General features: G+C 37.3%; 1 protein-coding gene across 1 annotated transcript in view; it reads left to right on the top strand.

Annotated features, from left to right (window-relative positions):
- The first annotated feature begins 15,356 nt into the window (after positions 1-15,356).
- The window catches only part of SNX24 (sorting nexin 24), a 60,302-nt gene continuing 59,063 nt past the window's right edge, over positions 15,357-16,595 (top strand). The window contains exon 1 of the mRNA XM_014309136.2: positions 15,357-15,506. Within this exon, the coding sequence (XP_014164611.1) occupies positions 15,357-15,506 (150 nt within the window). The remainder of the gene's footprint in view (positions 15,507-16,595) is intronic.

The raw sequence follows: 16,595 nt of genomic DNA, 5'->3' as shown, positions 1-16,595 counted from the left end.
TGTATGCTACTGTGCATCAGCAGAACATCTCTGTCTGATTTCCTAGGGATGGTTGCGGAGTGTGCAAGTTAGTTAAGTCCAGTGAGCATACTGTGTTCACAGGCTCTGTTTGTGCAGAAGGCAACCTGAATCAGTTGCCTCTACACCAACATCAAAACCAGCAAAGTATTGTAGTCAGTGTAATATGCTTATATTCAGAACGTAGATGGGCATGCATACACATGTGTTTGTGGGTGCAGATATGCAGAAGCACATGCATATGTCAGCATTGGAAGGATTTGCTGGGTTGTATTGCTGAAGGGTCTGTTTGAGTTCCGGTATGACTTGATATTTTAGTGATGTGTATGATAGAATGAGAATGTCCTTATTTAAATTTGCCATTGACACCAAGGTGGAAGTGACTGTGATCATGCTGGAGAGCAGTAGAGTTTAGAATAATTTTCATAAGTTGGAAAGTTTATTTAAGAAAGGAAAATGAGGTGCTAACTCAATAGGGACTGGTGCCAATTGTTATATTTATCAAAAAATAATCAGTTACATGGAGTAACATCCAAAAGATTAGGCAATAGATATTCCTGAAAGGATCTGGGAGTTGTCGTGCATCATAAAATGGCCGTGTCACAAGGCAAATGCCTATTGGGGTTCCAAAAGATGATTGTAACAAAAAGGTCAGTGATGTGAAGTGTATACTAAGTGTGGAGTACCATGTCCAGTTTTAGGTAGAGCGTGCTAAGAACCATGAGCGAATGAGAAAAATTGTGGATAAAAGAAGGCAATGTAGGAGCATTTTTACAACAAGTTACATTGCTTTCTGGATCTCTGATCAATGTGAAGGAGCTCTTTAGATTGAAAACAAAACAGTGGGTAGGAACTGCGTGACAATCTCCAGCAACAAAAAACTGTTGAATAACAGAGGCAGTTGGTCTGTGTATTGACAGTGTTGTGGTCTTCTGCTGTTCAGTTATCTGTCCTATCCACCAGAAGTACAGGGCTAATTATGAAGTGGTCCTGAATCCTAAACCTACTATGGCTCCAGAACATTCTTCAGGAGCAGGGTATGGAAGCTTTGTCTGTATGAGGCTTACAAGTTTCTGTTAAGAGTAAGTACAGTTGGTAAGATGTACAGCCTAGAGACAGCAGAAAGAGACAGGTAACTCCAAGAAATATAGAGCCAGATTAGATCTCAGGCTCCTTTTTGTGAACCCCCCATTGACACTTGGCTGTCATCCTTTGCGTTATTTCAAAAATTTTGTTTGTATCTTTGCCCTAATCTTTTATCTCTTACAAATTATTTCTAAAACTCATATTTAAGAGTCCACACAGAGTAGTTCTGTCTCTTTTCCTGAGGAATGTGGAAGCATCTCATAATGGAACAGTTGCTGGAAACAAGCATGAACTTTTCCAACTCTGATTCTTCATGCAAGAGAAAAAAATGTAATTTGTTCATATGCTCAGGTAAGCCTTTTTCAAGGTCTTCCTGGGAGGTAAAAATTCTAGATTTTCCCCCATTTTTAGCTAGTATTATTCAATAAAGCATTTGTGTTTGGTATTTATCCTGCTTTCATGCTAGTCTGCATCTGGTTCCATAACTGTAAATATACATAGCAGTAAAAGGAGGTGCAGAACATCAGGGCTGGCATCTCCCTCTATAAGCTAGTCAAGAAGATGCAAAAATTCAGTGCTACTCTTACTTCAGTCAGTATGCTTTTTCCTGTTTCACAAAATGAAAGCTTTCTGAGTGTTTAAATTGCTGGTTGTGTGGTGTTTTAAGAGGTGACTAGATTAGTTTAGCTGTGAAACAGAAAGCAGTGTGGGGACAGGAGGGTTAGGAGTCCGGCCAGAGGTCTGAGTCCTGCTCAGGTATGTTTCCCTGTCCTGCTCACAGGTATGTTTCACCTCAATCCTGTCTCATCTGAAGGGCATGAAGATAGACTGTACAAGTTAGAAGGCTCTTCAGGTTTACTAAATGACAGAAATAACAGAAGAGCAAGCAATTTTTCCCCAATTACTCCCAAGTATTTTCAGGAGCTGATGAAAAAATTGTATTTTTAAAAGATTATTTCAGAGGGATTTGTAGGGCAACAATTTTTTGCCAAACTGTATACCTTATGTGCAGAACTTTGTGTAGGTATCACCTAGTCTTTCATTTGATTAATGAATTATGTACTAATTTTAATTTTGTGGGACGAGTTGCTGCTTTGTCAGTGTGTGCTCAAACATCTCCATTTCCTGATGTTTCTTGCATGTTCAGTGGTAACGCAGAACATTGTCTCTGCCCTGGTGCAGGAGGCATGATGTGATGCCTCTCAGTAGTAAGTTCTTGTTTGCTTGTTCTCATGTGCTTTCTTTTAAGCATTGCTACAATCTGTTCCATGATGTGATCATGTGCCTTGACAGAAGTCAAAGTCAGAGCAAAGAATAGTGCTCTGCCGCTTGCCATTCTTGTTCTCTCTTGCTACTCCTAGCCAAGGACATACACAGATAGTTCAGCTTCACTTAATTCTTGATGTATGTAATCCATTTATTGCTCATGTGTACATGTAGCTTTCTACCCTTCACACCATGGAAATCATCAAAAAATCTTCTGCAGTTTCAGCAAGAGTAGTACTTCAAAACAGAAGGCTTGGTGGAAAATATTGGATGCACAGCAGTATGGTGATGTGCCACTGTCCTGAACACTAAATAGAAACCTCTCATATTTCACTGCTGTCTTTCTCATTAGTTGGGGATTTGATGATAAGTGATTTAAATATCCCTAGTATGCAAGAATCATGGTCACTGACAAGGAATATGATTACAGAGATTTTTTTTTTTAGTCCTCATAGCTCAAATAGGCTATTTCTATACTTCTCAAGGTAACAGGGTGGGGTTATGCTGAAGAGCGTGATAAGTAGGCAACACTTGTTGACATTTACTCACTCTCCAGTTATAAACCCATTTTTACCTCCTACATTACAAGAGTTTTTAATTTCTTGTTTGTAGACAGTAAAACATGATTCCATTTACAAACTGTGAGCAGACTTGCAGAACAGCATTGAGAACTAATTTTTCATTCCCCAGAGAATGCAAGTTTGTTACCAGGTAAGCTATCTTATGACTGGCATATATTGACTGTCAGCCTTTCAGAGGCCCCGGTGCTGGATCCTGCATGTACCAGAGACGCAAGATTTAATTTTGATTACTGACTAACTTCATTCTGGGTGTTTCTAACCTGAGAACTCTGTGCATGCATGGACTGCTTACCTGCTAGAGGAGAGCAGATGAGACAACATGCCATGAGAGCATACTCAGAAAAGCAACTGAAGAGGGAAATCTCCAAGTCAGCCAAATCTGGTTTTGTACTCAGGCAGTCAAAACCATACTTTTGCACTGCTGTACAGAGGTCAGGGGTTTGAAACTAAAACAGGTAAAAAGCAGTAGTTTGATCAGAGAGCCTTCTGTCCTAGTAGTACGTTTGCTACTGAAGCTGGCTTGGCAGTGGCTTTGCCATTGGACTACTTTTTACTACCACAGAAAGGGAATCGAGGTTCCTAATAGACTTAGGACCCTTTTTTGGTATAGACAGCTTGGAAATGTAAAATGTGGTCTTGCATAGAATCATGAAGTGGTTTGGATTGGAACGATTTGATTTAAAAATTACCTAATCCAACTCTTTACCATGGGCATGGACACCTTTCATTACTTCACGTTCCTTGTTAGATTCAGCCTGACCTTTGGCATTTCCAGTGGTGGCATATCCACAGCTTCTCTGGTCAGCCTGTTCCAGTGTCTCACCACTCTCATCATATAAAAAGTCTTCCTTGTTTCCAATCTAAATCTACCCACTTAATTTATGAGTTAACGTTGGCACTTGTCCTGTCGCTACAAACCTTGGTAAAAATTACCCTGTCTCCTTCTTCCCTGTAAGCCCCCATTATGTACTGGAAGGCCACAAAATCTCCCTGCTGGAGAGACCCTTCTCATCTTGTGCTGAACAACCACAACTATTTTCCTTTACAACTCGTCACAGCAGGGATGTTTCAGCTTTCTGGTCAATTCTGTGTCCCTTGTCTTGACTTGTTCCAGCAGATCCATGTCTTTCATGTTACTGAGGACCCAAGCATTTCAGGTGAAATCTCACCAGAGCAGAGGGGGAGAGTCTTCTCCTTCTCCCTGCTGACCATGCTGCTTTTGATGCTGCCCAAAAAAAATGCAACTGACTTTATGGGATGTGAGCACATATCGTGCCCAACTTTTTATTCACCATAGCCCAAATCCTTTTCTGCTGGGCTGCTCTCAACCCATTCATCCTCTAGCTTGTATTGATACTGAGGGTTAACCAAAGCTGTTTGCTCTTGGCCATTGTTGCATTTCATGACGTTGGTATGGGCTCACTTGTCAAGCCTGTGAAGGTCCCTCTGGATGCCATCCCTTCTCTTCAGGGAATGAACTGCACTGCTCAGCTTGGTGTTTGGTTCAGTTTTGTGTAGAGGGCACTTACAAGGCCTGGGATCAAACATGAGCAAGACCAACCACAACAATGGCAGATCACTTGCTCGATGAATAATGTGAAGATCTTGAGGAGTAAGTTTTTAATTATCACTTGAGGCAAGCCCAGTGGCATTGATTAAATTGTACATGGACAGGATTATTTCTTTAATTCTGTGACTTTGGAGTTCTTGACTTTTAACCTCAATGGTTTTGTTGTATTTCCTTTGATGGAATAATGTCTAAATTTATACTTTACTATAGTACTCAGCATTTCAGTGAAAACAATAGAAAAGTTCACTGTATAGTTTGGGGAAAAAATAGCTGTGTTACAGGCTTCTTAAATGTTTTATAACATGTCACTGTTGGTTTCTTTTTTTTTTTTTTTTATTCTCCTTTGTGTAACACTGTAAATATTTAAATATGGCTCCCAAAAATAAAATCTCTCTAAAATGCTGAGCTCCTGTTGAAGGCTCTAGGGATTTGGTGTACTAAGTTAGAACTGGTTGAATGTGTTTTAAAAATAACTGGTGGCTATAATTATTTGCTTCAACAGCTTGACTAGTGGTCAGAAGTAGGAGCCAGGGTGCAGGTCAGCCTGCTGGTGGCCACTGAAACAGCTGGAAGTCCAGTTTTTGCCTCTGGACCTGGAGGCTAGCTCAGCTACTCCTGAGCAGCCTTTTTTTGTAAGCTCCCAGTATGAGCACATATTGATTAACATTGGACTGACTTGGTTTAGATGCAATGGAAACTTGCAGTCACTCCAGAATATTCCTTTCTAATTAGCAGAAATTTTGAAGCAGAGAAATTGCTTAAGCTTTTTAAGCAAAGGTTTTCCTCAGAAGAGGAAATCAGTACTATTTTGTCTTACAGGGTTGTTGGGATTACTCCTAGATGAAGTGAAGTCAGAGGCAAATATTAGTTTTGTTTGTTCCTGCACTTTATGTTGTAATCCTGTGTTTGTTACTAAAAAGTCCAGTGGTCAAAGAAATGGATTTAGAATTCACAATTAGCTTAATTTTGCTGTTTTCTAGTTCTTGATTCTAGCTGGGTTCTGAACCAAGTATGTGTATGTGTGTCTAATTTGTTTATTTAGAAATAGAGGAGAACATTCAGCCGTTCAAATAAACAGCCGTACCCTTCTTTTACTTTTCTGTTAATGTACTCATATTAGTGCTAAGGTCTTGAACAGATTCTACTATAGAATTAAAATAATAGAAGAATATATTAGTTGATAAATTGTGTGTGTTATGGAGCACGGTTGATTACCTCACTTATTAGTTGGGCATTAAAGCAGACAGTATTTAGACAAATAATGAAATGCTCTTGTGACTTGCTTTTTATGTATAAAATAAAAGCAAATAAAATAAAATAAAGCAAATAAAAATAAAATAAAAGCAAGCAAAATCTGAATATTGGGGGCTTGTTGTAATTCACATTAATATTCAATTGTGAATGTACAGGAAGTATACATTTTTCTCATTTAGAAACATCTAGTACACTAAAGTTTGTTTCTTCTGAGTGGTTTTTAAGTTGCTTTTTTTTCTTTAATTAAAATTCTTCATAATAATAGCTATATATTTCAGCTATAGATACTGGTATATGGGTGGTGTTCTTTACAAGCCATCTACTTGATAATTTTGGGTGTTTATAATTACAAGAGGAATTAAAGTTTAAAAGGCCATAGGAAGCACTGGAATATTTTTGCGACTACTAAGCTACTAGTATTAGTCATTCTGTAGCTTGAATAAGGTATGTGTGCTCAGCCTGAGGGTTGTCCATGTAAGTTAGCTCAGGATCAGTCCTTGGAGTGATGGCTCTTACCGGTTTGTGTCTTTGCTGGGGTGCCTAACAGACCAGTAGGGGTCACTCTATGCATTGAATTTCGGGAACATGTTAGTAATTTTAATTACTCTTTTTAATTGCATATGCTAGCACTCTTGAAAAGAAAAAATCCTAGAGGAGAATTCTACTCATTGTTTATTAAATTACTGTTTTTTCTTTGAGCTGGGAATATCTGTACAAAGCATGTACAATAGTTAACGTATTATAAACTAGCTATGAAGCATGGCTATTTCACAGATATGATAAAATTTCAGAGGAGTTTTTGAAAGAGTCTTCACAGTTTGCTGAAAGAGAGTGTGCAGAAAAGAAAGTGATCCTGGTTGGGGTTGTTGCATTTCCATGCCCCAACTCAGTAAAAAAGGCTGGAAAGTCTGGTGAGGCATGTCAATGTGCCACATAAATATTTCAGTGATGTATTCTTCCATTTCTCTCAAAGTCAAACTTTAAGGCTGTTTTTAATACTCTAGCAGAAGGATATCAAGTATGTGTGCATCTGTGAAATGAAAGAGATATCCTGGTAAAGATATCTCTGCCAGTCTTCTAAGTCTAAGGCAGTTAATTGTGCAACTAGTTGATGATCAATGCAGTCACTTCAAACCAATATATAAGATCCATCTGTTTCCAGTTTTTCTGTAGTGGCAGTGTTGTGAAATATGTCTTTCCCTCCTGTTTTATTCTAAAATCTGTATCTTAGTATTTAAAATGTTTTCCATATAAGATTGGAGAAAGCTGAAAGCATTTTAATGCTTGTGAAAGGACATAATCCTTTCTTAAATGGGGCATTTATCCAATTTTAAATTAAAGACTGAGATTTGTACTTCATAATACTTTCTTTACTAAGATTTCTTAATGAGGGATACATTGCACATTTTGATGGAACTAGATATGCTATTTAGATTCCTATCCTTTCCATGACCTCCTCTTCCACACTTACTGCAGTAGTTTATGTATTTGTGTTTTTCTGTGCCACAGTTGTGCACCGGAGTTCAGCTCTTATTTCAAAAGAGCTGGAAGCCACAGAGAATCTTCAATGTAAGTGGTCTGTGGAAAAAGGCCAGCAAAAATCACTCCAATCTGGTGGCTTAGCTGAAATCCAGGACCTGAGAGTTCAGTTTCTGACTCAGGCAAGTCAAAGTAGTCTGGTAGTTTGCTTCATAAAAGCATGGGTAGACATGTGGAGTCAGGTGAAGCAGATGGAGAGGAAGAGCATATTTGTAATATTCATGATCTTTGCTTCAGAGGCTGCCTGTAAGGATAAAGTGATTAATTTCAGTAATACTGACACAAGAGCAGATGGTAGCAGAAAAAGTAATAGCAAGGTAGTAAGGACCAGCAATTGCTTGTTTTTCTGTGCCTGATGAGATTTGCTTAATGTGATTGATAAGGGTGTCTGAAAACTTGTGCTGATCACTTTTGCGTACGTTGCACTTTGATGAGAAAACAAAAGATCAGCTCAGGTGTATCTCTATCTCCATTTTTCAGTGAAGTGGTTGAAATTCTATTTATGTTGGTAACATTTTATTATAGTAAAGAGTATAGTTTTTTCTTTTTGTTAAGTGTTGTCTCTTTACTTAGAAGTGTGTATCAGGGAAGAAAGGGAAAGGTGAAGAAATAAGGAGAGTATTGATCTTTTCCTTGTGTTCTTAGTTCATAAAACTGATACTTTATTTCTTTAAGTAGTTAAGAAAATTGTATCTTACAAGCAGGAAAATGTCTTTAAATGACAATGCTGCATTTTTAATTGGAATGGAATAAGAAATTTTGTAATCCTGTAACATAAAAACTATTAGCATCTTTCCAGCAAATGTTGCTTGAATTCACAAAATTAATTCAACTTTAGTGTGCTTTTTTCAGTGAGACTGCTTGTTTTCCCTTGCAGTATTTTTTCTCTGCATTTCCAGTGAAGTCATTATGGCTCAAATAAATCATAGCTTTTCTTTATTTTCTCTCGGCCCCCAGGTGTACTGGTTGTTCTGATCATCTAAGCCTAACATATTTTAATGCCTTTATATGTAGCCCTTATTTCTCCAAAACTGATCTTTAAAAAAAAAGCTTGCTCTCCTTTTCACAGAATCAGAGAGTGTTTAAGGTTGGAAGGAGCCACTGGATGTAACTTTCACCAATCTCTCTATTCAAGGAGAGCCCCATAGAGTACGTTATTCAGGGTTGTGTCCATATGGCTTTTGAATATCCTGCAGTGAGGTAGACTCCAAAACCTCTCTGAGCAATTTTTCCAGTGCTCAGTCACTCTCACAGTGAAGTTCTTCCACATGTTCAGGTGGAACTTCCAGTGCATCAGTTTCTGCCCATTGCCTTTTTCTGTTGCTTGGCACCACCAAGAAGAGCCTGGTCCAGCCTCCTGGCACCTTCCCTTCAGATACTTACGGACATTGATAAGGTCCCCTCTTAGCTGTCTCTTCTCAAGGCTAAACAGTCCCAGCTCCCTCAGCCTTCCTTGTAAGAGACGTTCTCCACTCCCCTAAAAACCTTTGAAGCCCTGTTGGCCCTGCCCCAGGAGTTTAATGTCTGTTATGCTGAGGATTCCAGAGGTAGTAGTGGGGATCAAGCACAGTTCCTTTTGGCCCAGTGTACCATGACCTGGCTGCTTGTCTAACTCCAGATCCCCACCAAAATTAATTTCAAATTAATTTTGAATACTTTATTTTGTTTTACTATGTTTATTGTAACTTTAAAAGAGTGAACATGTGAATATTTCCACCTCTTTGGTTGATGCATGTAGCAAAATTCTACAGTGGCTTTACAATATTGTTGCTAACATGATAACACAGAGATTATTAGTTTCAGTTAGGTAATGCTAATACTTACCACACCACATTACTTAACATGACCACAGATTATTTATTTTAATAATTACTGATAAATGAGTAGTGATAATTGGGAGATGATAGGGTTTTGGAGGATTTTTTGGTGTTTTTGTTTTGTTTTGTTTTGTTTTTGTTCTTGTTTGTTTGTCTGATTGGGTTTTTTTTAAGGTACGATTTGGTTACAGCAAATGGTTGTGTCAGTGATTACTTGTATTAATTTATGCACCTTTTTCTTGATAAAAGCTATCTATTTGGAGTCAGAGTGAAACAAGACTTGGAGAGTTCAGGGATTTGATGTGAAGTAGGAATATGACAAATATCAACATATTGAACTATATTTTCACACAGCAACCTGGTGGATGACATAACAGAAAAAACCCAACCAAAACATTCCTTTTGCTTCTTCATCCATAGAGAATAGATGGACTTTCTTCAAAATATATTAAAAAAAATGTTTTTTAAAGAATATTGACAAAATCACTAGATTTGTATGTTCGGACCAGATAAAGGGAGCAGGTTATAAGATTTGAGAAGATAAAATATTTTCTCACTTTATTGACTTAAACAGTATTTCTGTGGTTTCTTTTAAACATGTGATTCTTTTTTTGTCTATGTACTGTTTTTCTGTAGGTACATTATAAATTTTGATTCTATTTTGGCTTTTCTTAAACCACAGGTGTATCAATTTACCTTTTTTAAACTCAATCTCATTTTCAAGTATACTTGTATTTAACATAAAAAGCTTAAAACTTAACTTTTAAAAAAAGTGAAAGGTAGTACAAAAAAATTTTAAAAGGAAAAAGATTTCAAAAACCCAAGCAGTAATGTAACTGAGAATTGGTCAGTCAGGCCACCTAAAGACAGGGAAAAAACATGTTCTATCATACGGTATTAAATGTCATACTGGTTTTGGAAGTTACTTTGTGTACACTGAGCTTTGTACAGAACAAAAATTGATAATTTTGTCAAGGAGCAGAGTAGGAAGACTGATGCTGAAGGAGGCATCAGAAAGTGACGCTGCTGAAGTTGTCATAGATGCTCAATGTAGATTCCTTTTGAGTGGTGTGCCTTCAGTGCGAAGATGAATCCCTGCTTTAAAGAGCCCTCCTAAGTGATGTTTGCTAATGGAAAGATGTAATTATATGGTTGATGCAGGTTGTACTGTTTCATGCTTTGGAATTCAAAATTACAGCAAGAACTGTAAATTATTGCAAAATGGTAAATATTGTAATGTTTGTGACTACATGCATTTGTTTTCCTTAGGTTTTCAGGATTCCTTGTAGAAATGTTGGGTTCTTGGTGTATCATGCACCTTTTTTAAGACAACAGTCTATGGCACTACAGTCTATACTTACTCGCTAACAAAGGAAGATGCCTTTAATGCATAATGAATCCAAGTATTAGTTTTTTTCTTTTGACTTTGACTTTAACTCCACTGAGTTTAACTAAGAAAACAGAAAAGTCATTGCTTCAGCTAAGTGTGCCTGTCCAGGAAGAAATGGTGATACTGCTACAGGCATGCTTTGAGCAATGGCTTGGGCATTTACCCAGTTCATATATCCCTGTCATAAAGAGTCAGTTTCTGTTCTTTTGAAGTGATGTGGCTTTCTGTGAATTATTCACAGGGAAGAAAAGGTCTTCTGTGCCATCTAAAACAGAAACAAATGCCTGTGATATGATTTTGTGTAAGGAAATCAAGAAATACTAGAATGGTGCCCTAAATTTAAGAAGGCCATTTGTATTATTGCATGATACAGTTAGGATAAGCCATAAAAAAATGAAAGCTGAATCTAAAAGAAGTTAAGTAATAACATTACCAGATGTAAAGTTGTTTTCGATTATCTAAAGACTGAAAGAGATTATCTAAAAGACTGAAGTGTGTTCATCGTAAATCACTTTCAAATTCTGCACATCCTCTATACATCCTTATGTCAGCAGCATATTATACAGTTTCTCTTTCCATTTCTCTTAGCTCCTGCCCTAATAGGGTGGGCATGTACGGCTTCATATTTTTCCCGAGAGAACTGACTCCAAGGTGCTAGTGCAGTTTGGGAATTATTAATACTGAATAGTGTTAATTTTCAGGGTGATTTCACTGAAGGAAGATAGATGTTTCTTGTGCTTTGGACAGGTACTTTGCATTTCAAATAAATTGTTTTAGATCCAGGGTTAAATTAGAAGTAGGTTCACATAGGGATTTTTGTTTTTCATAATTGGTTAGGAATTGCTGCTGTCACCAGTATCAGTGTCAAGGCTTTCAGCCAAGATATTTATGCATATCAGACAACTCAGATGAAGAGAATTTCCTGTTTTCTATATAAGCACAAAGTACAAAGACCAGACTTGTAAAGAACAAAACGTAATTTGTCTTCAACTTCTTGTCTAAAGATACTCTTCTATTCTTCTCGATAATTTTGAGTCCTTGTGAGTAAAAGTGTATGCAGTAGAAGATCTTACAGAAGAATTCAGAACATGTCTTTGTTTTCTTTGTTTAAAAAAACCTCAGGGCTGAAATAAGTTTCATAAATATACCTTAAATAGCATCCTATCTATACTTTTCCATTGTCTGGGGTACTTCCTCTTTCCTTCCCACTGACTTCAAGATTACAGGCAGTTTGCTTTTTAGATATTTGTCACCATATGCATTGAATGTTTCTTTATCTTCCATTTTCCCCTTAGATCTGTATATATTAAATATACATGGGTTTGTGTATGTGCAAATAAATGCTGACAGCTAGCCACAGCATCTGAGATGACACAGTTTCTTTTAGATGCAGACTAAGCTAGCTGTGAAAAATGTTAAAGATGTATTTGAAAGCTGTTTGCTAGGAATGAGTTCTTGGTTTCACTTAATAATTGTATATATTGTGAATAATTGTAAATATTGGCTTCTGGGCTGAAATTTTCCATCACAAATAATTAGTACACATTGAAATTCTTAAGATTCAGTGATATAATGCATCTGCTTCTGAGAAGAACAAAATAACAAAAACCGCCAACAAAATGAGAGAATAGTTTTGCCAGAATTAATAAAATAAATTTGATCATGTAACTGTTGTGCTACGTTATTTTTCCTCTCTTTGGACTGGGAATTAAAAAGTTTTATTAGAGTGGAAAAAGTAATTGCTCTGTACCAGTCTTAACCAGATGACCTCTGAAAATGTCAGTTTACCCGAAGTTGAGTCTGAAAGCAAAATTCTTCTAGGTTTTTTGCAGAAAGTGCATTACAAGAACCCCAAGAAAAGAACAAAACACTTCTAACCATTATTGGTTTTGTCTGAAAGAAGTTTTGGTGATAACAACTGGACTGAAAATTAGCAAGGCTGCTTCCACATTTTTCCTTTGTTGTTAATGAGTTTGTAGAGATTAGTCCATATTGTTTCTATTGTGGAATAACAGAAGATGTATTCTGTTTGTTTAAGACATTATTCACATGCATTTCTATGTTATTTTCAAAGCTTGGATTTCTCTAGTTGTATAAGATTTGGATTTAGTCAACCTCTGGTTTCATGCTGCTTGCCTAAATCAAGGTATAGGAAATGCCTTCTCTGAGAACTGAGTGTTTTATCTCTTTCCCCTTGAAATGGAAAGAAATTTCTGTGTCTGAGGTGGTGAATAATTTTGTTTTGAATCAGAAGACTGATTTGTTTATATTCACTGTATTCATTTATTAGCAGTTAGCCTAAATGCAAAAGGTTGGTCATCACTTACCTATGGTAAAAGAGCAACTTTTGGACCATCAGCATCTTCTTCTGGATTGTTTCTTGAAAACAAAAACCTACTGCTGCTGCCTTCTGTAAGATATGAAATGGAAAGCAAGTTCTGATGTCTGTGCTGTGCCCCTAGAAGTTTCATGATTCCAAGCCCTTCAGGTACTACTTGTAACATACTGGCTTTTTTTGAATGACTGCAGTTTACTTGGTGCTAACATTATCCTTTTGTTTTCCAGTTAGACTGATAATGCAAACATAGATTCTGTAAGAAATGGTTGTATAGTGTAATTATACTCTGACAGGTTACTCTGGTGGAAAATGAGTTTTCTGTCCAAGATAACAAAAGAAAAAAGTAATGAAAATAAGAAAATTAATATTTTAGCTGCAGGACATTTTGTATGGAGAGCCTCTGCTCATGAATGCCTCAGCATTTAAATCAATACAGTTTGAAAGACTCTCATACAAGTTGATATAATAACCTCTGAAATACTAATGATGAGTTATCACTTCCACTGGGAAACTGTACCGGTCCCAAGCATAAAAGTGGTCATTTAAAATGTCTTTACTAAGCAGCACAGTATTCTGCAGAACTAAATCTCAAGTAGATGTGGCTCCCTAAATGGTAATTCCATCTTTTTTTAAAAGGTCAGCTCAATTAGATTTTGGCAAGATTGAGTCTTCAGTGTCTCTTATTATATTCATCAGGACACATTGGCTGGTAGTTTGCAAGTGTTCATGAGCAAAACAGGTTAGTAATATATTGGTACCAGTACAAATAGATTGTCCTCATCACCGCATAGACAAAACACTCATGAGAACTGTGCAATTCTTTAAACACTAGTGGCATGATATAATGAAGTTGTATTCCATTAAGCACTTGTATACAAGGGAGCAAAATGTCATCACCTGAGTGTGGCTGCATTTCTGTGATACAACCTCATCTGTTCCGTCAACTAGTTTTGCTCTGATCAATAAGCAGTTTTCTGTGGCCTTTCACTACTGTCAGATGTCATTGAGTGATGTAAATACACATCAGAAACTAGAAACTTGACAGCTCACCTAGACTAAAGAGAGAAGTGTGGGAGGGGGTGTACTGCTGGGATAGACAGAAATGACAGCTGATGTCTGCTGTGTATAAATGATTTGATATTGCTACAGACAAGATTTTTCATTTTCCATAAGCATGCAACAAAATGGTTCTGGCTTGTACAAGTCAAATCATTCAAAAAGACCAAAGGGAATAAAAAGGAGAGCACTGAACAGAATGGCCCACTTACAGATTGCCTTTATTTTTATTCTTGCCTTTTGGTACTAAATATTGGGTTCTACTTGATGCTAAAATGAAGGAAGAATAAATAAATATTAGAAATGTTTGCCCAGGCAGCATACAATGAGTGAAAATATCTATTCATGCTCACATACTCTTTCAAAGCATTAGAGAACTCCAATATTTCACTAAAGAGAACTCCAATATTTCACTACAGAATCAAAAAACTGGAGATGTTTTGGTTGCTTGTGTTGTTTTTCAGTTGTGAAGAAGCTTAAAAATACTTTCAAAAATGGCGATAGAGGGCTAACTATGAAAACAGTTATATTCCATAGTGGGGAATTGAAGCTGGAATATGCAGGCTTTTTCTAGTTTGAAGTCTTTTTGAGACGCTTTATGATTCCAATGAAGATCAACTGCCTGGAGTTAAGATGAAGAGGAAAGAGTTTAGCACTATTCAGTGTTTCATTTATAGCTGCTGTATTATGGGTCTTGCACTGTGGAACATACTTGCTCCTATTTTACCATAAGAAATTTACATTATGAGTTCCAGAACACAGTTTTCTATGAAGAGAGGAAGTTTCTGTAATAAATGGTTGGCGGTAGATAAACATTTAAGCTTTTTGAACAGGTGCATGGTGTTTGGCCTTTCATCTTGAATGTTGGTTTTATCCTTCCTATGCAGTATATATATATATAATCCTGACATATATAGATATTTCTTCACAATATTTGCTGCTGTGTGAGAAGCAAAATATGGAAGTCATAATTTTGAAGAGAAATGAAATATGTTAGTAAAATAAAATCTGTTTCTAAAAAATTCTATGGGTTTTGTAACTTAAAGTAATAGCTACTGATGTGTTGATCTGAACTCTGGGCTATTTATGATAGCAATGTCACTGATACCAGCTTGCACTCTAGCTTGCTCCCCTGGCCACTGGTGAAACTGCTGAGAAAGTGGGAGTGTTATCTCTGTGTGATGGTGTGTGCATGTGCATACAGGAATGTATGGAATTCCCAGTCTGCACCTCTGCTCCACGCCAGGGAGACCCCACCTGCAGTGCAGCATCCTGCTCTGGGGTCCCCAGCACAGAAGGGACACCAGCGTGTCGAAGTAAGTCCTGGGGAATGGCACAAAGATGATCAGAGGGATGGAGCACCACTTCTATGAGGAAAGGCTGAGAGAATTGGAGATTGTTCCGCCTAGAGAAGAAACGGTTCTGGGGTGACCTTCTGGCGATGTTTCAGTACCTAAGGGGAGTCTACAAGAAAGATGAAGAGGGACTTCTAACAAGAGTGTGTAGTGATAAAACAAGGGACAATGGAATTAAACTGAAAAAGAGTAGATTTAAATTAGACATAAGAAAGAAATTTTTTGTTGTGAGTGTGGTAAGGTGCTAGAAGAGGTTGTCCAGAAAGGTTATGAATGCCCTGTCCTTGAAAGTGTTCAAGGCCAGCTTGAATGGGGCACTGAGCAGCCTAGGCTAGTGGAAGGTATCCTTGCCCATGGCAGAGGAGTTAGAACTACATGATCTTTATTCCGCTATCCAACCCAAACCCTTTTGTGTTTCTTCAGTATCTTTGCTGCCTTAATAATGTTGTAATGCTTCAGTGTTCTTATCCACTACACTGAAGTATAATTTGTATGGAGAAAAGCCTGTGCTTCTGCTGTGCCAAGATTTGGGCATGTGCCATGAGGTCAGTGCTTAAGTGTTGGAGATTGGGTCTTCAACAGTTACTGGCCACACTGTTCATATACACCAGGATGTCTCAGCTAAGAAGCCTGGATTCAGAGCAGGTGTCGTGATTCCCATTGAATTCTGGAGTTCTTAATTTGGGCTCTTGGGTTTCCATCACCTCTGTCTCTAAGGGTTTTTTCTGCAAGGCTTTCAACACAGGCAATAGTTGTCCTCATCTGGAACATTTAAAACAGATTTCTTGAGACTGGCATGAAACTTGGTTAAGAATAGCCAAGCATAACCACCCTAAATTACATGCATTCCATGTTTTCTCAGACATCAGATCATAACTCTATCTTTTCTTTACATTGTCAATTATTTGGTGCTTTGTGTTGTATACAGGGAATGACCAGGTGCTCATCTGCTATTATAAATTTGTAAGGAGCACAGTGAAATGCAAAGTATGTGATGCTAAGTCATCAGTTGTCACTCTGCTAGCATATTTCAGTTAATTTACTGTGAATTATGAACTATTGCTATGAAAGAGATGCTGCTGGACAGCTCTGTGTAGGCTGATGTTTATTTTAAATAAGAAAATTATTTTGAGTTTATTTCTGATTTATCTCATTAAGTCACTCAGAACCAGTAGTGTGTGTCTTGCAAATAAAAAATGTCATTTTTTCTGATACAAAACCAACCAGTCTTAATGTGCATACAATAATGTTAACAAAAAGAGTGATGTCATGTTGTAGCTGTTAAGTAGGACTTTGGTAACTAAATTCATTTTCACCAGGACATT

Source organism: Geospiza fortis, unplaced genomic scaffold (genome assembly GCF_000277835.1).
Source record: "Geospiza fortis unplaced genomic scaffold, GeoFor_1.0 scaffold44, whole genome shotgun sequence".
Taxonomy (NCBI): Eukaryota; Metazoa; Chordata; class Aves; order Passeriformes; family Thraupidae; genus Geospiza; species Geospiza fortis.
The sequence above is the reverse complement of the archived record's forward strand: the minus strand, read 5'-3'. Positions and strand labels throughout refer to the sequence as shown.